Source organism: Symphalangus syndactylus, chromosome 14 (genome assembly GCF_028878055.3).
Source record: "Symphalangus syndactylus isolate Jambi chromosome 14, NHGRI_mSymSyn1-v2.1_pri, whole genome shotgun sequence".
NCBI classification, from domain to species: domain Eukaryota; kingdom Metazoa; phylum Chordata; class Mammalia; order Primates; family Hylobatidae; genus Symphalangus; species Symphalangus syndactylus.
Genome location: NC_072436.2, coordinates 61,388,770 through 61,412,227, shown reverse-complemented (window position 1 = coordinate 61,412,227; position 23,458 = coordinate 61,388,770). Strand labels below are relative to the sequence as shown.

General features: G+C 56.3%; 1 protein-coding gene across 5 annotated transcripts in view; it reads left to right on the top strand.

Annotated features, from left to right (window-relative positions):
• Positions 1-22,901, top strand: part of MAP2K3 (mitogen-activated protein kinase kinase 3) — a 38,884-nt gene extending 15,983 nt beyond the window's left edge. For 4 of the 5 annotated variants that reach the window (XM_055240727.2, XM_055240724.2, XM_055240725.2 and 1 more), the window contains 11 exons: positions 6,245-6,311; positions 6,728-6,776; positions 8,391-8,504; positions 8,710-8,829; positions 10,013-10,129; positions 11,032-11,083; positions 12,259-12,386; positions 12,883-12,960; positions 19,883-20,022; positions 21,237-21,282; positions 21,892-22,901. In XM_055240727.2, coding sequence (XP_055096702.1) covers positions 6,283-6,311; positions 6,728-6,776; positions 8,391-8,504; positions 8,710-8,829; positions 10,013-10,129; positions 11,032-11,083; positions 12,259-12,386; positions 12,883-12,960; positions 19,883-20,022; positions 21,237-21,282; positions 21,892-21,975 — 957 coding nt within the window. In that variant the 5' untranslated portion in view covers positions 6,245-6,282 and the 3' untranslated portion in view covers positions 21,976-22,901. Of the gene's footprint in view, positions 1-3,918; positions 4,045-6,244; positions 6,312-6,727; positions 6,777-8,390; positions 8,505-8,709; positions 8,830-10,012; positions 10,130-11,031; positions 11,084-12,258; positions 12,387-12,882; positions 12,961-19,882; positions 20,023-21,236; positions 21,283-21,891 lie in introns of those variants that run through there. The other variant, XM_055240726.1, reaches the window with a different exon arrangement.
• Positions 22,902-23,458: the final 557 nt, after the last annotated feature.

Here is a 23,458-nt window from a genome sequence, read left to right as displayed (position 1 = left end):
CTGCTGCTGGGGCTGTACTGTGCTCAGTGAGCCTGGCTGCCCCTTCAGACAGAGCAGGGCGCTGGGGCTGGCTTCAAGCAGGCCTCTTTGTTTCTTCTTTTCTTTAAATCGCCTGCACTTGAGTAGCCTTTATCACACAGGGCAGGAATCTCAAAGGGACAAAAAGGCAGTCTCTTGCTTCTCCTCGGAATACTCTGCAGGCTCCAGCATTTTCTTTCCTCCTCCTTCTCTTTTTTTTTTCCTTTTTCTTGAGACAGGGTCTTGCTCTGTTGCCCAGTGCACAGTCATGGCTCACCACAGCTCAGACGATCCTCCCACCCCAGCCTCCCAGGTAACTGGGACTACAGGCATGCACCACCACACCCACTACATTTTTGTTTTGTTTTATTTTTTGTAGAGACAGGATTTTGTCGTGTTGCCCAGGATAGCATTGAACTCCTGAGCTCAAGTAATCCACCCACCTTGGCCTCCCAAAGTGCTGGGATTACAGGCGTGTGCTAATATTTGTATTTTTAGTAGAGACAGGGTTTCACCATGTTGGCCAGGCTGGTCTCAAACTCTTGACCTCAAGTGATCCTTCTGCCTTGGCCTCCCAAAGTGCTGGGATTACAGGCGTGAGCCACCTCACCTGCTCTGACCAGCATTTTCTTTCTCACGCTGCTGTACTCCTGCTGCTCTTGGCTCTTCGTGTCCCTAGGAGGCCACTCCTGGCATCCTGCTGAGGACCTGCAGGATCCTCACCAATTCCATGTGCCAGCCTTTTGATTCTATAAACCCTGGGCCTCAGTTTCCCCATCTGCAGCATGGAGATCACATTAGTACCTGCCTCAAGGGGTTGTTGAGAGGATCAAATGAGATGTAATGAAAGTAATTTGCATAGGCCAGGCACGCGGAGGACACCCCAGGATACCCCAGCACATAGTAGGTACTCACTAAATGTTAGTGGGTTTTGTAGTGTGGGGGTAAGCTGCTCAACGTGGAATTTCTGGGTGCAGAAGAATGGGCATTTTGATGGCCATGGGGCATGGAGGACCCAGACCGGTGAGGTCTGGCCATGGGAGGCCAGGCCGCACCCTGATGCCTGCAGCCACCTGCCGTGGGCCCCCTGTCTTTCACATGCCTTGTGCCCCGGCCACTCTGCCCAGGGTCCACCTGTGTTGTTTCCTTCCCTCCCCAGCGAGGCCCGCGCCTCTGGCCCTTCCCTACGTCCTTCCCTCCAAAGCACAAGCGGTTCCATGTTGCAGGCGGGCCATGGTTGTCTCTGCTGGGCTGTTGGCATTGGGCGGGAAGACCCTCTGGCAGCCGTGGGTGCTCCTGTGCAGCTGAGCACCTGGCCTTCCCCCCGGATGTTAGGGGTGCTCCCGAGCCGTGCCGGTCCGGAGCATCACTGGGGAGGGGGCGCTGCCAGGTAGATAGGCTGGGGGTCCCTAGTGCTCTGCAGGTGAGGAAGTCCCTGTAGGGTAGAGAGGTGGGGTGGGTGTGAGGCCCTGGAGGCCAGGCCCTGGCCAGGTGGCCTCGCACAGACGGGTAGAGGAAGGGCAGGGCTGTGGAGGGCAGAGCCTTGGTCACTCCTCCTCACCCTAGCCTGCTGCGCGCCTACAAGGTGAGGATAGAGAAGGTAGGGCCTGCAGTGGCCGTGCATGAGGCCAGATGGGACAGCCTGGGCCTGGCATGGAGCAGGCACTCGGGTAGATGGGAGAACCTTCCCCTTGTCCTGCATCCTATCCAGAGCCCAGGACAGGGCCCCCAGAACCTCAGGGCAAGGGGCCCTGCCTGAAAGTGCATGGCCACCCCCTGCTGCCCACAGGTGCTTGGCAGTGGCGCCTGCAGCACCTCAGGACCTCTGATGGCACCTGTCCTGGGGAGAGGGGCCAGTGTCTGGCAGGTCGCAGCCAAACACATCCACACTGTCGAGGTATATCTGCCCACGCAAAAGCCTGTGCCCACTTCTCGGGGCCTCAGTTTCCCCCGTGCCATGGAGCGCGTTGGCCTTGTTGCTGTCCCTCTGAGGGACCCTGCGGAATAGAGGTGGCCTGGGGCAGGGCGGCGCCTCTTGCTGCTCACATCTCCCAGCCCCTGTGGCTCCTTCCCTGCTGGGCCCAGAGCTTCTGCAGTAGAACAGGGACCTCCTGGAACATCCAGAAGTCAGGTGAGGGCAGTGAACTAGGAGCAGGGATTACTTTTGTCGTCAGAAACTTGGTGATGCTCCTGCATGTGGCGTGGTGTGGGGCTGCCTTTATGAGTGGAGGCGGAGCAGGGGCTGCAAGGAGGGGTTGTCACCTTGCCCCTCCCCTGTGGGTGACCCTTAGAGGGTCACACAGCTTGGTCTCCCCAGGCCCAGGGTAGAGGGAGCAGCCGAAGTGGGGGCCCTGCTCTCAGGCTGTTGCTGTTTGGACGTTGGAGCCAGACAGACCTGCCTTTATGGCCACTCCTCACCAGATGCCCACTGTGTGGCCTCTCTAAGTCGCCTCTTCTCCTGCATCCTTGGTACAGCAGATACGTGAACCTCGCCTACTCCCTCGTGGAGTCACTGAGAGGGTGGACAGGGGTGATCTGGGGCTGAGGGCAGTGTTATCTTGGGAGCTGTGCACTTCCAGATGGCCCCATCTAATCTCCATGCACCCGGCACTGCTACGGCATGGCGCTGATAACCCCGGGAGGTTGGCCTGTAGTCTCCGCTTTATATATGTCCAGAGAGGTGAAGCTACTTGCCTGAGGGCACACAGCTAGGAAGGGGCAGAGTTGCACTTGAGCCCAGGCCTTGGCTCCAGAGTGAGTGCTCACAGGTGACCTGCTGACTGGCTCTCTGAGATGGTAACTGCAGAACGGCCACCTATGGGACCCCACAGCAGAGAAACCAGCAGGCCACAGGGAGAGCCTGCATGGTCAGGCAGCCTCTCTGAACTGGTGAAAGGCAAGACCACGTAGCAGCTAGGACAGTCACAGGGAAGAGCATTTCAGGCAGAGGGAAGGGCATGTGTGAAGGCCCTGCGGTGGGAAAGCAGGTGTCTCATTCAGAGAAGGGCTCACTCAAGGGTCGGGGGCTCTAGTGGGGGGTGAGTGGGAGGAGATAGGGCAGAGCTACCACGGCCAGTGAGAGTTGTGTCCTAGTCTGGGGTCGCCTCTCTTTACCTGTGGTGTAACCTCAGGTCAGTGGCTGAATTCTGGTCAGTTTCAGTTTCCTTGCCTCTGCCTGGGGGCTGCTATGAGGCTGGAGTATGCGGAGGACACCCCAGGACACCCCGTGCTGAGAGCCGGGACAGGCGGGCTTGTCATGGGTTGCCAGTGGCCGCCGAGAGCCTCTGTTTGTTGTGGTGACGGTCACCACAACGGCTGCACCTGGGCAGCCCTGGGCTGCCTGGCCATCTGGGCCCAGCTCTGACGTCTGCAGCAGCCTGAGGCCTGTTTCTGGGCTGTCTCCATGATGGCCTCACCCACTCCCTCTGGCAGCTGGGTGGCTTCTCCATGGAGCCTGTGGCCCTCCTGATGCAGGCTCAGTGTCCCCAACAGGCCGATGGATGCAGAGGCCAGTCCATATACCCCCCAGGCCTGTGAGGAGCATGGTCCCCACCCATCCAGCCCATATGTGCAAGAGCCCTTGACAGGTGGGGAAACTGAGGCTTGGTGAAGGGGGCACATGATACAACATTCCCAAATCCCAGGGCGTGAGGTGGGTGGCAGGCTGGGGCCAGAGGGACCAAGAGCAGAGAGAGTGCAGGGAGGGTGTGGCGTGGACCCCACAGGGAAAGGGTGGGACTCAAGGGGCTGGGGGCAAGGTCAAGACCCAGGGTCTCTGTGCAGAGCTTTAATTTTTAACAGAAAATATTTTATATTCTGGTTACAAAAAGCCTGACATCAGGAATAAAAGCTACCTATAATTCTCATTACTTAGGGCAGTTTTTTTTTTTCACCTCTGCAGAGAGGCTGGTCATATCCATGGTGACCATTTGTGGGCCACAACAGGTCCCCATATGCGCGGTGAACCCTGTGCTGAGCACCTTGCAGACATGATCTTGCTTCGTCCTGCAGCACTGTGCGGGGCAGGTGGGTGGCATTTCTGCCTCGAGCTGTTTGGTACATGAGGAACCCAAGGTGCAGAGGAGGGCACCATGCCAGGGTCGCAGAGCTGGGGTTTACCACAGCTGCGCCACTTCAAGCCCAGAGTCCCAGAAGTTCAGAGACTTTGGCCCAGAGGCAGGATAGAAGTGGCCTCAGGAGCTGCTGACCCTGTGTGCCATGGTTTTTCCTGTTAGAATGTGCTGAGCCTCTGCATCTCCAGACTCTGTTGCCATTTCTTGTTGAGCATGAGACTTGGGCCTGTCCTTCCACCTCAGGGAGGGCTCCCTGTGGCAGGGGTGCTGTGAGCCATGGCCTGGCCTGTTGGGGTCTCCAAGTCAACAAACTCAGGAGTGACTCCTGGCCAGACCCCTGACTTGCTGCGCAGCCTGGGGCAAGTGGCTTCACCTCTCTGAGCCTGTTTCCCAAGTAAAGTGAGGTTGGGAGCCCCTCCCTGTAGGGCTGTGGGAGTATCTGGAGTCACAGATGAGAAGGGCCCTGCCTGTGGCTGGTGCTGTGGCTGTGACAGACTCGCAGTGAGACCCACGCGGTCCCTGACAGCCAGGGTGTTACTGCATCTTAAAATGAGATAAAAATGCTGCACACAGGAGTAGTGACTAGGCGATCGATTCATGGGGTGAGCAGTTAGCAGGCAGGCACCCAGTGCATGTGGCGGCAGCTGCTGCTGCTGCTGCTGCTTCTGCTTCTGTCTATGGACGCTGTTGTTTCCTGAAGCCTCTGGGGCCTGGTAGCGGGGTCCCTGGGGTGGCTTTGGTGGAAAGGCTGCAGGTATCTGCTTACCTGGCCCCTGCACTCTGCCCACCTGCCCCAGGATGGACCCTGGGACCCCCATCCCCGCCAAGGCTATTCTGTTTCCTGTTGTTCCAGCCTTGTCTTCCCAGTGGCAGTAACCACCCTTCGCCCTCCATCTGGGCTGGGTTGGCTGCTGGGCCCCGGTGCGTGGCTCTCAGATGGGGCCACAAGTCTGTGTTGCACTGTGGCCAAGGCTGGATCTGAACCTGGCTTGGAGGCGGCTTCAGAGACTGGGGTCTTCTTGGCAGGCGGCAGCAGGGCCATGGGCAGTTTCCAAACCCCAGTACCAGCAGCCAGGGTGAGCCAGCAGCAGCGAGTGGAGGGTGGTGGGTGAGGGCCAAGGTGTGGCAGGATCATGCTTGGGAAATGATGAGGCAGAAGCTCCCACAAGGGCAGGCATGTGGCCAGCATGTCTGTACTGGGTGGTCTCTGGGAGTCGTTTCACTCCCAGCCCTGCTGCCTGATGGTGCCAGAGCACCAGGTGACCCTGGCATCTCTGATCCTTGCTTCTCCTGCCTGTGGAATGGCAGCTATGCCTTCTTCAAAGGGCGGCCCTGACTACAGGGAGTTCCCTCAGCATGCCAGCCCCACCGTGCCTGGAGCCCCAGAAATGCTGACCCTCTGTTAGTACCAGCTGAGTGCTGTGCACCTGGCCAGGCTCCTGTAGCCAGCCTGAGAGGTGTGGACACTGGGGCCTCTCGCCTGTCCCCAGGGGTGGAGTGAGGAAGGTACTGCCCTGGGACTCTGGCCTGCCCGGTGCAGGGGAGGGGAGAGAGCCAGCGCTTTTCAGGGGAGGGAGAGAAACAGGCATCAGGTGTCGGCCTCCAGGGTGAGCAGGGCCCAGCAGAGCTAGCCTGGAGGGCAGCCCGGGCTGGAGTCCCCACCTGCTCCACTGCCTGTTGCCCTCTCTGGGGGCCTGGCCTTCCTCATCTTGGATGTAGTATGAGCCCCATCCTGCTACCTGCAGCCATGAAGCCCCTGCACAGTGGCTGCGGCAGGTGCTGGCTGGACCCCCGCTGGGCCCCTTCTCACCCCACATCCTGTTGGCTAGTCAGGCAGGGCAGTGAGGACACCTCACAGATGGGGAAACTGAGGCCCAGGGAGGTACTCAAGATGTGCCCAGTGGGCAGGACTGAGATAAGGCCCTGGAGTCCAGCCTCCAGGCCTGGGTCTGTCCTGCTCCGCTCCCCTGCAGGGCTGGCGGGCCTCTTTCCCCCTTTGAAGGCCTAACGGCCTGGCTTGGAGAGAGGGGGCCCCTGGCGTGGGTGATGGCAGAGGCTGGCACCCTTGTGGGCCAGGGCCTGATGACTCGGGAGTGCAGGGGACATTGATGACCGAGGGATAGGCCAGACGCCTTATCTTCTCTCCATTCTAGGAAAATCCAAGAGGAAGAAGGATCTACGGATATCCTGCATGTCCAAGCCACCCGCACCCAACCCCACGTGAGTCTGCCTCAGTTTCTCCCTGGCTCACCCTGGAGAGGCTTCCCGAACAGGACTCAGTGGAAGGAGTGAGAGGCAGGTGGGGCCAGCCCTGCTTTGCCTGGTCCTGTCCTGGGCAGCCCCTGCTGTACGTACAGCTAGGCAATAGCTGCTGCGGGTTCATGCAGCACCATTTGCTGTGCTCTGCTCGCTTCTCACCCTGTCTTGGAGGCTCGATGAGGCCATGCCCAGCTCAGTGTAGATGCTCAGCAGCCAGTGAGAGGAGGTGGCCCGAGGAGGCACCTCCGGGGCAGGAGGCACCTCTGGGGCAGGAGGCATCTCGTCCCCACGCCAGGCCCCACACTGGCCCATCTACTGCTGCACTTGGGGAAGGGTGTGGTTCTCTCTGCAGCTCACGGAGTCTTCTTTCTCCACAGACCCCCCCGGAACCTGGACTCCCGGACCTTCATCACCATTGGAGACAGAGTAGGTGCCAGCTGCCACCCCTGCAGGGCCTCTCACTTCACCTGACGAGCGGGTAGAGCTGACCCTGCAGGGCCACTCTGGGGGGAGGTGACTGAGGGGTCAGAGAGGGTCAGGCTCTGGAGAAGAGCCTTGTCCTGTGCTGCTGGCTGTGTGGCCCTGGGCCACCCACTCTTTGACCTTCCTGGTGGGAATGAGGACCATCGGCTGCCGGACTAGAGCTTGGTGAGCCCAGAGCTGGTAGGAAGGTTTCTGAGCTGACAGCAAGGCCCTGCACCACATCCTAGCCCTAGGGGAGAGTATTGAACATGCAGGCTCCTAGGCTGCCCTGGACCCGCTGGATCATTCCCTCAGGCCAGCACCTGGGAAATCTGCATTTTATGCTTCCAGAAGCCTCGGAAGGGCACTAGCCATTCAGAATCCTGGCTCAGGGACCGTGCTATACCCAGTTCCTCCCAACAGAAACCCTACTTCCAGGCCAGGTGCAGTGGCTCACACCTGTAATCCCAACAGTTTGGGAGGCCGAGGCAGGAGGATCACTTGAGCCTAGGAGCTCGGGACCAGGCCTGGGCAACATGGCGAAACCCTGTCTGTACACAAATACAAAAAATTAGTGTGGCGGTACGTGCCTGTGGTCCCAGCTACTTGAGAGTATGAGGTGGGAGGATTGCTTGGGCCCAGGAGGTGGACGTTGCAGTGAGCCATGATCGTGCCACTGCCCTCCAGCCTGGGTGACAGAGTGAGATCCCGTTTAAAAAAAAAAAAAAAAAAAAGAGCTGGGCGCGGTGGCTCACGCCTGTAAGCCCAGCACTTTGGGAGGCTGAGGTGGGTAGATCACCTGAGGTCAGGAGTTCAAGACCAGCCTAGCTAACGTGGTGAAACCCTGTCTCTACTAAAATACAAAAATTAGCCCAGTGTGGTGGCAGGCGCCTATAATCCCAGCTATTCAGGAGGCTGATGCAGGAGAATCGCTTGAATCCGGGAGGTGGAGGTTGCAGTGAGCCAAGATTACCCCATTGCATTCCAGCCTGGGTGATGAGAGTACACTCTGTCTAAAAAAAATAAACCCCATTCCCTAGGCCTGTCCTTGATGACACTCCCTCCAGGCTGTCGCACTCGCTGACACTCACCATCTGCTGTCCTGTTCATCTACTTGCTTATTCCTTTTTGTGTCCCTCCCAAGAGAGGGAAACATCTGTGAAGGCAATACTTTTGTTTTGTTGTTACTGTGTCTCCAGTGCCTAAAACACATTGTGGATGCTTGGTAAACAGTTTCTGAATGAGTGACTCATTCCAGCCAGCTGAGTGGGGTCAGGAAAAGAGGGACGGGGCACCTCTTTCTCAGAGCTGTGCCTGCTGGCAGGGCATTTCGTCTCAGTCACACTCCACAGCAGCCTTGGGGTGTTGGCACTGTGCCTGTTTTATAGAGGGCAACGTGAGGCTCAGAGAGTTTAAATGACTTGCTGAGGGTCACACAGCAGGGAGCAGTGGATATGAGGTTTGAGCCCAGATCTAATCAGCTGGTCCTCTTCATGCTGCCCAGGTATCTCCACTGGGCGTGGGGTGAGGACTGGCTTCCAGCTTGGTGGCCACTGACTCTCTTTTCCATCCTTCAAGAACTTTGAGGTGGAGGCTGATGACTTGGTGACCATCTCGGAACTGGGCCGTGGAGCCTATGGGGTGGTAGAGAAGGTGCGGCACGCCCAGAGCGGCACCATCATGGCCGTGAAGGTGAGCAGGGCCTGGAGGCAGCTGGGAGGGCTCCCTGGAGGAGGCGGGCTGAGCTCTGCCATGGGGCCCTGCCTATCCCTCTCAGTGATCAGTACCGAGGCTAGGCTTTTTGGGGCACACTGGGCAGTGGCCCCCTGAGTGTGGTCATGAGTGTGGGTGTTGGCCTCTGCCACGGCAACCTCTGAATGGCAGTCCTTCCCTGCAGCGGATCCGGGCCACCGTGAATTCACAGGAGCAGAAGCGGCTGCTCATGGACCTGGACATCAACATGCGCACGGTCGACTGCTTCTACACTGTCACCTTCTACGGGGCACTATTCAGAGAGGTGCGTCCTCGTGTGGTGCAGCTGGGGAGCTCCACCTCCCACCCATCAGTCGCCTGCAACCCACTGTCACTCAGTCCCTCCAGTATGCCAGGTGCTGGGGACACTGGGAGCCACCTGGGGCCAGCACAGCTCCCAGGGGCACCGGCCCTGCCAGACCACCAGGCTCCCCCGCCTCCTGGCTGTTACTGTCCTGCTCAGTGCCTCAGTTTCCTTGTCAGTCAAATGAGGCCGGTGGTTGTGGGTGCCTCCTAAAGTTGACATGGAAGTTAAATGACATGGCCTGGGGCCTGGCATTCGGCTGCACTCAGTTCTGTCTGTGTGACCATTCGCATCCCCATGGCATACAGGGCGTGGGCATGGCATATGGGGCATGGGGTGCCCGAGCAGGCAGCGGCCATGGAGATATGAGATCTGGATTCTGGGTTCTAGGTTTGTGGGCAGGATGGGGTGTGTGCTGAGAGAGTGACTGAGGCTGGAAGGGCGGAGCTGCCTTCCGCCAAGCCGGGTGGGTGTGGGTGAGAAGGGAGGCCGGGAGCCTGGGCGATTCTGGGCTCATACTGGTCACCTTCCCCTCAAGGAGCTGTGGCAAGGTCAGGGCGTCTGAGTCCAGCAGTCGGGCAAGGTCAGGGCTGTCTCACCTGTCCTCACTCTTCACTCATGAAGAGCTCAGCATCCTCTGTGCCAGCTCCTAGCCGATGGGGACACTGCAGCCTGCGGGTGCCCCCTGCGCATCTCCCAATCTTGCTGTCAGGAGGGTCCTCAGGAGTTCACTGGGGAAGAGGGAGCAGGTCCTTGCAGGCAGGGAGCCATCTGCCAGGGTCAGCTGGCACGAGGGTGTCTGTTGGTCAGCAGGGCCGGCTGTTGCCATGGAGCTGGTGCAGGTGCATCCTGAAGCTCTGGTGGAGGGACCCGGCGAGGCTGTGTGCTAATCCTCCTCCCTGGAGACACCTGGAATTAAGGATCAGATGGAGGAGGCTGGCGCCCGAACCTGGCAGCACCGGCAGAGCTGGAGGGTGGGGGGGAAGCGGGCAAGTGGGGTGGTGGGTGGGAGCCCGGTGAACTGTGGCTGAGTGGGTGGGCACACATCGAGGAGGGGGCTGGGGCTGGTGCTGGGGCAGGCAGTGCAGGTGGTGCAGACTCGGGCAGCCTGGCAGCCTGGCTGAGCACTGGGTGTCACCCACAGGGAGACGTGTGGATCTGCATGGAGCTCATGGACACATCCCTGGACAAGTTCTACCGGAAAGTGCTGGATAAAAACATGACAATTCCAGAGGACATCCTTGGGGAGATTGCTGTGTCTGTGAGTGGCCTGGGTGGGCTGGGGGTCTCAGGTGCATAGGCAGAGGCACAGCCCTGCCAGCAGGCACAGAGCCTGCCTGATGATGGTGTCTTGGGCAGAGCTGGGCATCAATGTGCCCCCTGAACCTGGGCAGCTGCCCTGCATAGGCCCTTCACCCCAGACCAGAGCCTTTGTGCTTAGGAGTCCTCAGCTCCTGGGGCTCCTGGAGCCCCACAGATTTGGCAGATCCAGGTGTCTGAGCCATCGATTCCAACTCTTGAGTTCCAGACCATTTTTCAAAAAAGGAATTTATTACAACAGCGTCATACTAAAAATGCCCCCGGGCAGCTCACAGAGGTACAAGCTAAGTTGGGGGAAAGGTTAGCATCCAAAATGTGTGCTTTTTGAGTCTAAAAAGTCCTTGAGGGAGGACAGCAACACTGGGCTTGAGCATCCCAGTAGCCAAAGGAAAAAGGAAAATAGAACCAGTGACACTGGTTCAATCCGCACTGCATCTGGAAACATTTACAATAAACCCCTGATCCCCACCCAGCCTTCCCAAGGGAAATGGCTCCAAGCTGCTAGAATACCGGTTCTGCCATGGGAGGGGAGATGGGATAGGGAGGCTGCCAAGAGCTGGGTTTTACCCAAGAAGAGCCTGGCAGGCAGTGATGATGGCTCCCTGGGAGGTGAGCCCGAGAGGGTGAGAGGAGGCAGGAGGCTGAGTGTGTCTGCCCCAGGATTGTTAGGATGCTGGGGCAAATGCCAGGACAGGGCAGGAGGCTGGAGTGAGAGGGTGCCTAGCCTGTGCAGCGGGAGCGGGAGACAGGTGGACATGGATGGGGTCTTACTGCTCTGTGGTTGTTGACGTGACCAGGGATAACAGAGTCCTGTCTCTTCCCTCCTCCCCACCCCACCGCCAGATCGTGCGGGCCCTGGAGCATCTGCACAGCAAGCTGTCGGTGATCCACAGAGGTCAGTGCCTGGCAGCCACCCAGGCACGGTGTGGCCAGTGGGAGGGATCCCAGGCCAAGACGGGTGGACGTCCCCCTATGAGCAACTGAGGCTCCGTGCCTGATGGGGTCCCAGCCACTTTCCACCTGCAGCCCTGCAGCTGCCTCCCCTCAGGTTTGCTGGTGCTTGAAGCAAGGACTGGCTTGACCTCTGTCCTGAGAAAGGTGGACTGGATTCTGTTCTAATGTATAGTTTACAAATCGTGAAACTCCAGCATAGAGTGTGTGTAATCACGTTCACACCCATGCAACCACCTCCCTCCAAGATGCGAGACGATTCTCTCACCCCCGCCCAGAATATTCTCTTGGGCTCCTTCCCTGCCATCCCCCATGTGCCTAAGGCACCCACAAGTCTGGTTTCCCCACGGTGGGTTGGTTTCACCCTTTCTGGAACATCAGCCTCACTTGATGTTTCTGGACCCCCTGGGTCTGGTGTGGTCTCGGTTTGCTCCTTTTTGCTGCTAAGCACAAGTCTATTTTTCCAGATTTACTGCTTTTCAAAAAATGAATTAGGCTTAGTTCCCGTTGGCCACTGGGTGCCCATCCCAGCCCCCGCCCCCAGGTCACTGTGGTTGGTGGTTGGCACGGAACCTTCTGGTCCTTTTTATGTGCATTTCCGTCTTTACACACATCCCCATGGAGGGCAGGGGGATGCGAGTGTCCTGTGCGCATTTGCGTGGAGAATCCCTGCTGGGCTGGTCTCCCGTGCTGGTCTGTGGGGACTCCATGTCCAAACACGCAGATCCTGCCTCCCAGGCTTTAATTGATCCTGCTGCCCTCTGGGAGCACCCACACAAGCCAGGCTCTCACTGGACCTCATGTCTGGAGGGCAGATGCAGGCGTGGCACCCCCAGCAAAGCACCTAGAGTCCTGCCTTCCTTGCAGTGGCCGGGCCAGGCTGGGCACGTCCTGGCTGTTCCCTGAGGACCAAGTATGACTCTCAGCTGGCCCGGAACCTCTTGTAGCCTCAGTTCCCTGGTCCGACCCTTGGGACCCTGGTGGAACCTGCCCACTGGGGCATGGTAGGGGGCACAGGAGGGGTCTTGGGTGAGGGAGGGGGGCACAGCCATGCAGAGCATGGCACCTGCCTCCAGTCGTGCTCCACAGATGTGGCTGAGGCATGTCCCTCCCTGGCAGATGTGAAGCCCTCCAATGTCCTTATCAACAAGGAGGGCCATGTGAAGATGTGTGACTTTGGCATCAGTGGCTACTTGGTGGACTCTGTGGCCAAGACGATGGATGCCGGCTGCAAGCCCTACATGGCTGTGAGTGGTCCCCAAGCCCCCCAGGCTCAGGAGAGGATGGGGCGGGGAGAGATCTGCCCAGGCTGGCCACCCCGGCCATGCCCTCTGTCCATAGGGGCAGAGCCTCCCCACACTGCATTTCCTACCATAGTGGGGCCACCTGTGTCTTGCTGCCCAGGGGCAGCCCTTATGTACCCCGTAGTTAACTGACCCCCACAGCGCCCCAGTTGGGTGGTAAGCTCATGGACAACCTCCGCGGGGGACACCGGTGGGCTGTGCAGGTCGCGCCCCACCCTATTGTCAGGAGGGCCTTAGGGGCCTGCTCCCAGGTAGGGTCAGCCCGAGGCAAGGGTTGGGCCTTCTAAGCATGACCCAGGCCCTCCTAGCCCCAGTTTCCTCCCCCGTCACAGGGGCAGGTGGGCTAAGCTGAGCACTCAGTTTGGGGATTGGGAGGCAAGGCCTAGCCATGGGAGCTTACCTGGGGTGGGTGTTGACGCTTCACTGTTCCCTCCTGCAGCCTGAGAGGATCAACCCGGAGCTGAACCAGAAGGGCTACAATGTCAAGTCCGACGTCTGGAGCCTGGGCATCACCATGGTACTGTGTGGGGCCAGGGCCTGCCCCTGGTGGTCAGGTGGGGTGGGTAGAGCCATGCCTGGGGCCTTGAGCTTTTGGGGGACTCATCAAATAGTTTTGGTTCTGGAAAGAAGTATTGGCTTCAAAATCTGAGAAGAAAATGTGCCATCAGAAATTACCATCTATTTAAGGGAACATCCTAGGGTCAGGGTCACTGATCGTGAAGTCCTGGGTGCTTTGTGATATGGTGGCCACAGGGCTTTCTCTGGAGTTCTTGGTGCTTGTTGAGAAATCACAGCCAATCCCAAATTACGTGAGTTCCTGGTATGTAAATCATGCAAAAGCAAGATGGTAAAGATCTTTTCAGAAATATTTCATGGCAGAAGGTTTGTTGCCAGTGGCGTCCTGGTACATTGCTGTGGGGTGGTAGGAGGGATGGGTGGGCTCTCAATCTTGGGCCTGCGGAGGCCAAAGGCATCCCTGGCTTGGGTAGGGTGAGGGCAGATGTGGCAGCAGTCCAGGTGTAGGGATGGGCCCGGAGCAGTTGCTTCTGGAGTTGCCTGGCAGAACCCCTTGCCTTCTGTGTTGGCGCTCAGGTCAAGGTGTGGGTGAGCCCGCTCTGGCTCCCCTGTGGACAGTGGATTGGAGGGATGGGAAGACCACCAGGATGTGTCCCCCAGCCAGGGCTAGGAAGCTGTGCAGGAGACATGTGGAAGGACAATGCCATCAGCAGGTAGGGTTCAGGCTGGTGGCCTTGGCCAGCTGAGTGGCTTGGGACCAATGGAGTGTCCTGGGTGTCAGCTCCTTCCCTGCCCAGAGAAGCCTGGCCCAGGACATTCCTGCTTGTCCCTAGTCCCTTTGACTGTTTGGTGTTGGGGATGAGGCCGTCAGATGAAATCAGTAAGATATGGTGAGAAGCGTTGGCGGGGTGTTTTCCAACACCACAACCCATTCTCGGATTCTCCAGACACCCACCCAGTGCCCTGCAGTTCTGTTTGGTTCTGATGCTACCTGGAGTTCGCACAGACCCCACAGGTTAAGGGCTCTGTCCCACCAGACTGCCCCCAATGTCACACACCAGTTGGAAGTAGCAGGTCTCCCATACTACTGGACTGACCAGCTACAAATTGGGGGTCCCCACGACCCTCTGCTAAAGTTTGATAATTTCCTAGAATGGCTCACAAAACTCAGGACAACACTTTATTTGTGTTTACTGGTTTATCAGAAAGGATATAACTCAGGACCAGCCAGATGTCACAGGGGGAGGGGTGTGAGTGTGGGGTGCAGAGCTGCCGTGCCCTCTCGGGGCCTGGTGCCCTCCTGGTACCTCCCTGTGCTTGCCAATCTACAGGCTTCTCAAGCTCATGGAATTTTGTTGTTTTTGACACAGAGTCTCACTCTGTCACCCAGGCTGGAGTGCAGTAGCACAATCTCAGCTCACCGTAACCTCTGCCTCCTGGGTTCAAGCGATTCTTGTGCCTTAGCCTCCCGAGTAGCTGGGATTACAGGCACCACCATGCCCAGCTGATTTTTGTATTTTTAGTGGAGATGGGGTTTTGCCATATTGGTCAGGCTGGTCTTGAACTCCTGACCTCAAGTGATCTGCCTGCCTCAGCCTCCCAAAGTGCTGGGATTACAGGCATGAGCCACCACACCCAGCCTCACATGGAGAGGTTTTCTGTGAGAGAGGGTCTCACTCTGTTGCTCAGGCTGGAGTGCAGTGGTATGATCGCAGCTCACTGCAGCCTTGAACTCCCAGGCTCAAGCCATCCCCCCACCTCAGTCTCCTGAGTAGCTGGAACTACAGGTAGGTGTGTGCCCCCACGCCCAGCTACTTTTTTAATGTTTTGTAGAGAAAGGGTCTCACTATGTTGCCCAGGCTGGTCTTGAAATCCTGGGCTCAAGCAATCTGCCTACCTTGGCCTCCCAAAGTGCTGGGATTATAGGCACAAGCTACCGCACCCACTGAAAGTTTTTATAGAGCACAGTCTCCAGGCTCCCCTCCTCTCAGCATCAGTTGGCGGGTGATGCTGAGAGTTCCCACCCTCTATAATCAGCTGGGTTTTCTGGGGAGCAGCCCCATCCTGAGGCTGTCTAGGGGCCTTACCCTGAGTCACCTCATTAGCATAAACTCAGGCTCCTTGTGGATAACAAAGCCACTCCTGTCACTCAGGAAATTCCAAGGGTTTTAGGAGCTCCATGCCAGGAACAAAGACCAAATAAATTTCTTTTTATGCCACAGGGATGGAGAAGAGTGGAGCAGGTGGGGGTGGCTCTGGGGACAGGTGGAAGGCCACTGTTGCAGATGTGGAGGCCTCTGCAAGGAGGGCACCCTGCTGACCTGAGGGCAGGGTAGACCAGGGGGTGCAAGTACAAAGGCCCTGAGGTGGGGATGTGCCTGCTGTGTGCCTGGGTGGCCGGGTCAGAGGAGAGGGAGGGAGGGTTGGGAGCGAGGGAAGAGAAGTGTCTGGTGGGTAGCGAGTTGACGCGGGTGTTGTGGGTTTTACTGGTGTTGCTGCTACCGTTGTTATCATCATCAGTGTGGTTGTAACTTTATTTCTAATTTTTATTTTTTTGAGATGGAGTCTCACTCTGTCGCCCAAGCTGGAGTGCAGTGGGACGATCTCGGCTCACTGCAACCTCTGCCTCCTAGGTTCAAGTGATTCTCCAGTCTCAGCCTCCTGAGTAACTGAGATTACAGGCTCGTGCCACCATGCCTGGCTATCTTTTTTTTTTTTTTTTTTGAGACAGAGTTGCACTCTGTCGCCCAAGCTGAAGTGCAATGGCACAATCTCAGCTCACTGCAACCTCTGCCTCTCACGTTCAGGCAATTCTCCTGCCTCAGCCTCTCCAGTAGCTAGGATTATAGGCGTGAGCCACCACACCTGGCAAATTTTTGTATTTTTAGAAGAGATGGGGTTTCACCATGTTGGCCAGGCTGGTCTCAAATTCCTGACCTCAGGTGATCTGCCTGCCTCTGCCTCCCAAAGTGCTAGGATTACAGGCGTGAGCCACCGTGCCTGGCCTTTTTTTTTTTTTTTTTTTTTTTGAGGGCGTCTCACTCTGTTGACCAGGCTAGAGTGCAATGGCACAATCTCAGCTCACTGCAACCTCTGCCTCCCAGGTTCAAGCAATTCTCTTGCCTCAGCCTCTCGAGTAGCTGGGATTACAGGCATCTGCCACCACGCCCAGCTAATTTTTGTATTTTTAGTAGAGACGGGGTTTTGCCATGTTGGCCAGGCTGGTCTCGAACTCCTGACCTCAGGTGAGCCACCACACCCAGCCTTGAGCCACTGCGCCTGGCTTGTGGCTGTAACTTTATAAACAGTGTATCTGTAGACTGGGAAAGACTCAAAGTCGAAATAATTTTGTCAGAGAGGTGGGACTGGGCCATACCTTCAGTTTTAATTGGTGACATGTAATTTTTCAATTAAACTTTTTTTTTTTTGAGGTGGAGAGGAATATTCAGCCTGAAGGCAGGTGCTGTATCTGCAATAACAGTTTTCCAAGTCCTAAGTTTGATGCAAAGGACAAGTTCTTGCTGTATTTAGACTGCACAGAACTGGTTGGATATTAGAGACCCCGCTCATGACTACCTCACACATACACACACCCTTATGTCCCTTCCCCACCTCCCTGTCTCCCTTCTATCTGTCCATCCATCATCATTGTTGGGCCCACCATGGCTAGTGGCCTTCTGATGTGACTGGTGGAACTTGGACAAGTGTGTGCTAAGTGCATATTTCAGTTATCAAATATTGCATAGCAAACCACCCCAGAACCTAGTGACCCAAACCAACAGCAGTTTCTTATTTCTCATGTTTCCACCATTGTGGCTGGGCTCAGTTGGATGGCTCTTCTGCTGTACCTGGGACTGGCTGGGGTCCTGGCTGGGCTGGGCTGGTCTGGAAGGCCCAAGACAACCTCACAAACATGGGCCTCCTATGCCTGGCCTCTCCATGTGACTTACTCACATTGGCGTGCTCTCTGGGCTTTAGAGCATGGCAGTGTCAGCAGAGTTGGAGTTCTTTCATGATGGCTGGCATCTAAAAGGAAGTTCTCTGAAGTGCTAGGCCTGGAACTGGCACAGCATCATTTCTGCCTCATTGTGTTGGTCGGCGAGTCACAGGCCAGCCCAGGTTCAAGGGCAGGGAATGCTCCCAGCTTGATGGAGGATTGGCAGGTGCACACAGTGGGAGGTGGAGGTGGCCACTTTAGGCACAGGTTAGGTTTTCCTCTCACAAGTTACAAAAGTAGTGGAAACCTAACATAAAAATACAGAGGCAAAGTAAGGGGAAAATGACTGTAGTTATTCTACCTAGAGACACCTCTTGCCCCGTTTCAGTGCCAACATGTGCATTATATTATATATATAATATTTTTATTATATATAATAAATACATTTTATTATAATTTAGAGAAATATGAACAATATGTAATGCTTCTCTTTTTTGTTGTTGAAACAGATACTTGCTCTGTCACCCAGGCTGGAGTGCAGTGGTGCGATCTCAGCTTACTGCGACCTCTGCCTCCCAGATTCAAGTGATTCTCCTGCCTCAGGCTCCTGAGTAGCTGGGACTACAGGCGTGCACCACCATGCCTGGCTAATTTTTGTATTTTTCGTAGAGATGGGGTTTCACCATGTTGGCCAGGCAGGTCTCAAACTCGTGATCCACCCACCTTGGCCTTCCAAAGTGCTGGGATTACAGGTGTGAGCCACTGCGCCTGGCCTTGTAATGCTTCTTTTTAAAAAACTTTTTAAAAATTTCGTAGCATTACACATTGTTCATATTTTTCTCTCTCTCTCTCTCTTTTTTTTTTTTTTTTTTTTTTTTTTTTTAGACGTAGTTTTGCTCTTGTTGCCCAGGCTGGAGTGCAGTGGTGCAATCTTGGCTCATCACAACCTCTGCCTCCCAGGTTCAAGTGATTCTCCTGCCTCACTCAGCCTCCCAAGTAGCTGGGATTACAGGTGTGCGCCACCACATCCAGCTAATTTTGTATTTTTAGTAGAGATGGGGTTTTTCCATTTTGGTCAGGCTGGTCTCGAACCCCCGACCTCAAGTGATCTGCCTGCCTTGGCCTGCCAAAGTGCTTAGATTATAGGTGTGAGCTACCGCACCTGGCCAATTTCTCTAAATTATAATAGACTCCTGTATGTATCCCTTCCAAAGACTCCATAACCATCTGCCACCATTCACTCACCCTGTCCTCTGGTGTGGGATGTTTCCCTTGTTCCTGACGTTTTCCTTCCATTTCAAATTCTCAGCGGTCCTGGGGGAGTGACTGGTGAAACAGTCGGGAGAGTCCCCCTGGGTGGGGCTCTGGTCTCGGCCTCCCCCCATTCCTGCAAGGGCCCCAGAGCTCTCTTGGCGTTGGCTTTTTCCCACTCAATGCACAAGCCTCAGGGTGCCAGTGGGAATCACCCAGAACAGACAGGGGTCATGCCGGGGATGGCCCTTGGCCAGGAGTGAGTGCTGACTGGGTGCTGGCCCATTAGTGTTGTTGCTGGGGAGTCACAGGGGTTCGACTACTGTCCTGGCTGGGTCTCCGCCCCCGTGGTGGGGCCGGCCCCTGGCGCTGGACATTCAGGCTTCTTCACATTTCCTGGCAGATAACACCATATGGCACATCTTTGTGCCGGAGGCTATTTTTGTTGTTTTTCATTTTTTGAGCTCTTTAGAAAAAATAAAGGAGTACGAGGTTGAAGGTTTGCACACTTCTGCTTTTCTAATTATAACTCTCATGGCCGCTGGTCCTTCTCCTGTAGCTCATATGGGGTACTTGCTCTACATATTGCAGTCAGTGAAAATTCTAAGAGAAAAGCCCCCCAAATTGGTACGGTTTTGTCCTGTGAACACGCGTGCACACATGCACATGCACGCAGTGGGCCCTGCCTGTGTGGGTGTGTTTGTCTGAGCTGGAAAGGGCCTCTAGACTGATGGGAGGCACATTCTCAGCACACTCCTTAGGGTCTTGTCCGGGCTCCAGTTGCCAGCGCCAGGTGTTTGTGCTGAGGTCTCTTCCGTTCATCATGGTGATGACGGCCGGCAGCGAGGGCCCTTGTGCTGGAGCCTCGGAATTCTCTGTTCTTCCAGGCTGGGGCCAGGGCTGTCATGACTTGTTTTTCCCATCCAGTCATTATGATTGGGGCCCAGAGTTGGTTGTAAGCTAGCTAGTCCGTCCCTTCCATGATGACTTCCTCCCAACCACAGGGCTGGGAGCTTGGAGCGAGGACAGAGACCCACCGGCCTGATGTCACCCACAGGAAATCTGGATCCAGCAGGGCACATGTGGCCACACAGGCCACCTGTCTAGGAGGGAAACTGCTGGGGCCCTGCAGAAGATGAGGCTGCAGGCTCACGGGTGCAGAGGCGAAGCAGCCTCATGGTCTCACACTCTGTCCGCGGCCTTGGAGACAGCTGTGTGTGTGTGTGTGTGTGTGTGTGTGTGTAGCATTTCTCATGTGCCTCCTCTGTGAAAACAGCAGCCCAAATAAATGACAGCAGATGCTGAAGTCTGAGATGGTCAGATATTGGGAAGGGGATTGGCTGTGACCACCTGGGACCTGCCCACCTGGCTCATGAGGCTGCAGCCCAAGGTTGCCAGCTCCTCAGATTTTTCCAGAGCAGCTGGAACCTGCATTGTTTTGTAAAATCTTCAGAATTCAGGTTTTCTGAAAACCCAGTGATGGCCCCACCAGTCCCAGCGTGGGCTGTATCTGCTTCCTGAGCTGGGTCCTGCTGGCTGTGTCGGAGAAGCTAAGAGCTGGCATCCCCGGCTTTCTCGCCTTTGTTCTGCTGGGATGTGGTAGGGAGATCAGCTGTGCAGCTTTGAGGCCTGGCTCTGGTACCAGGATGGGTGGGAGCCCCCAACCCTCGCTCCTGGGTGCAGACTGTGGGTGTATCTGGGGCCAGGGCCTCTGACCCCCCTGTCCCCGCTGCAGATTGAGATGGCCATCCTGCGGTTCCCTTACGAGTCCTGGGGGACCCCATTCCAGCAGCTGAAGCAGGTGGTGGAGGAGCCGTCCCCCCAGCTCCCAGCCGACCGTTTCTCCCCCGAGTTTGTGGACTTCACTGCTCAGTGGTGAGTCTTGGGTGCTGCTGAGCGCCTGCCACTGCCCCTCCGTGGCCAGATCCCTGCACCTTCCTGGGCCCTGTTCCTTTATTCCTTTAGCAAATAAACCCCCAGATGACTTGGCATCCAAATATGTAAGGGAGAAACAGCTGGAGCATGAGGAGCATTTGACAAAACGATGGTCTTGGGAGATTTTAATACAGTTCTTCCAGAAGTGGACAAATCAGATAGACTGAAAAAGAGAACAAAGTATATGGAAAATTTGAACACAAAAAACAAGTTTGCTTTTATTGATATCTAGAACTTTGTACCAAATTAAAGAATGCCCCATAGGAGCCTTATAAAAATAATGTTTGAGAGGCCAGGCACGGTGGCTCACGCCTGTAATCCCAGCACTTTGGGAGACCGAGGCAGGTGGATCCCAAGGTCAGGAGTTGGAGACCAGCCTGACCAACATGGTGAAACCCCGACTCTACTAAAAATAGGAAAATTAGCCAGGCGTGGTGGCGCATGCCTGTAATCCCAGCTACTCAGGAGGCTGAAGCAGGAGAGTCGCTTGAACCTGGGAGCCGGAGGTTGCAGTGAGCCTGCGCCGAGATCATGCCACTGCACTCCAGCATGGGCGACAGAGCAAGACTGTCTCAAAAAAAAAAAAAAAAATCATGTTTAAGGTTACAGAAGGGATAAGGAAGAGGGCAACTTCTCTGACCATAATTAAATAGAGCAAGAACTGGGTAAGGAAGAAGCGGTCGGGTGCGGTGGCTCACACCCATGGTCCCAGCACTTTTATTGTTGACCATAATCAGCAACAGAGGAGTCCAGCAGAGTCCCTGGGCAGTCTGACCCCTTTAATTGTGGACTAACATCTCCCAGAACCCATGATAAGGAGTTTTCTCTCCTGATTAAGGATACCAAGTGTGTGATTGTTAGGCAGAGCATTGCAGTCCCATTTTGGTGTTGATATGGAAATTCTTAGGTCACTATGGAGACAAGAAAACCAGGATCCCAAGAGCCAGAGAAACTTGCTGCAAGTCTCTAGTTTGCTCCTATGAATGCCCCTCCACCCTGGAAGAAGCCCTGGACAGTCCTGTCCCTTCTTCCCTGGGTGCATGTGTCCCCTGCTGCCAGGCCTGGGGCAATCCTGGGGTGGCTTGGCTGGCCCTTGGGGGCCAGGCTTCCTTCCTCCCTGCCAGCCTGGCCACAGCTGCACTATTCTCTCCTAGCCTGAGGAAGAACCCTGCAGAGCGTATGAGCTACCTGGAGCTGATGGTGAGTATGGGCGGGAGGTGCCTGCCCTGCTCTTCAGGGCTGCCTGGGGCTGGGTAGGGCTCTGGGGAGAGGGCTGCATCCTGCACACAGATGGGTGGCTCGTCTGGCTGGCCCCACGTTCTCTCCTTTAGGTGCTTGGTCATTTGTTTGCTCCTGCATACCTGGCTCCCTCTTCCCTCCTTCCTGCATGCCAGGCCCTGGGAAGGGTACACAGGCGGTGTGTGACAGAATGGGGCAGAGGGGCCAAGGGTGGCATCAGGGAAGGCTTCATGGAGGAGGTACCATTTGAACTGAGCCTGGAAGGATGAATAAGGGTTATCTCCTGAGGGAGAGGCTGTCCCAAGAAGAAGGTGCAGCATGGGCAGAGGCCTGACGTATGGGGGGAAAGGGAGGTTAGTGTGGCTGGAGAGTGACCACAAGAGAGCTGAGGAGGAGCCACAGATGCCATCTGTGACAGTCATGGAGGGCCTCCTGGGGGTGGAGGTCCTAGAAGGATGAGTAGGATTTTGCCAGTCAGGAGAACACTTGGGCTGGAGCTGGTTGGGGAGGAGTGGCCACCTCCCCCTCCCGCTACCCCTCCATGGTGACTGTGCCTTCTGTCACCCCCAGGAGCACCCCTTCTTCACCTTGCACAAAACCAAGAAGACGGACATTGCTGCCTTCGTGAAGGAGATCCTGGGAGAAGACTCATAGGGGCTGAGCCTCGGACCCCACTCCGGCCCTCCAGAGCCCCACAGCCCCATCTGCGGGGGCAGTGCTCACCCACATCATAAGCTACTGCCATCCTGGCCCAGGGCATCTGGGAGGAACTGAGGGCGCTGCTCTCACCTGGCTCTGTGGCGAGCCATTTGTCCCAAGTGCCAAAGAAGCAGACCATCGGGGCTCCCAGCCAGGCCCTTGTTGGCCCCACCAGTGCCTCTCCCTGCTGCTCCAAGGACCCGTCTCCAGCTGCTGAGATCCTGGACTGAGGGGCCTGGATGCCCCCTGTGGATGCTGCTGCCCCTGCACAGCAGGGCCACTGGTGCCTGGGTGGATGGGCCACTGCTTTGCCCAGCCTGGATGCCATCCAAGTTGTATATTTTTTTAATCTCTCGACTGAATGGACTTTGCACACTTTGGCCCAGGGTGGCCACACCTCTATCCCGGCTTTGGTGCGGGGTACACAAGAGGGGATGAGTTGTGTGAATACCCCAAGACTCCCATGAGGGAGATGCCATGAGCCGCCCAAGGCCTTCCCCTGGCACTGGCAAACAGGGCCTCTGTGGGGCACACTGGGTCACCCAGTCTTGCCCGCCACTGTTATCGGTGTCATTCACATTTTCTGTTTTTTTTTTTTAATTTATCCTCTGTTGATTTTTTCTTTTGCTTTATGGGTTTGGCTTATTTTTCTTGCATGGTTTGGAGCTGATTGCTTCTCCCCCACCCCCTAGGGTACCAGCAGGCAGAGCCTTGCCCTCTGCTCAGGCTGGGGTCCAGTGGGAGGGGCCCAAGGTCTCTGCTCAGAGAGGTGCAGGGGGAGCCTTCCAGCTCACTGTCCCTGAGGACTGGCTTGACAGGGGCTATGGGTTTGCTTTGGTGGCGTTTTTTAAAAAAGAAAATATATTTTTTTGAAAAAATGACTGCCCATCCCGGGTCCTTTCCCTGATGGGTTGGGGCAGTTACCTGGTTGCTGTTTTAATTAAAAAAAAAAAAAGGACTAAAGGTTGTGTGAGATTGTGTATGACACCTGTGAGCCCCCCTCTTACTTGGGGAAGGTTGTGGCCCCTCGAGGGACCCTTGTCTCTGGGCCAGGGGCAGGGTGTCGTGCTCAGGGGAGGGAGGACTGCTGACCCACCAGGCCCTTCTACATCTGAGGACACAGAGGCCCCCAGAGGGCTGTGACGAGGTAACATCCTGTGATCATCCAGGCACCAGGCCCTGTACTGACGCTGGACAGAGCAGCGAACACACAGGTCCAGTCTGCTGGTGGCGGCCACCCATCCCACTGTCCTGGAGTAGTGATGACAGCCAGGTGCACAGAGCAGCGAGCACCCCACACACTGTGCCTAGGCTGGACGCGGTGACCTCATGGAGGTTACGTGACCTCCAGTTTACAGATGGGAAAACAGACCCAGAGAGCTGACATCACTTGCCCAAAGCCACACAGCTTATAAGACAGAAAAACAGACTTGGGGAC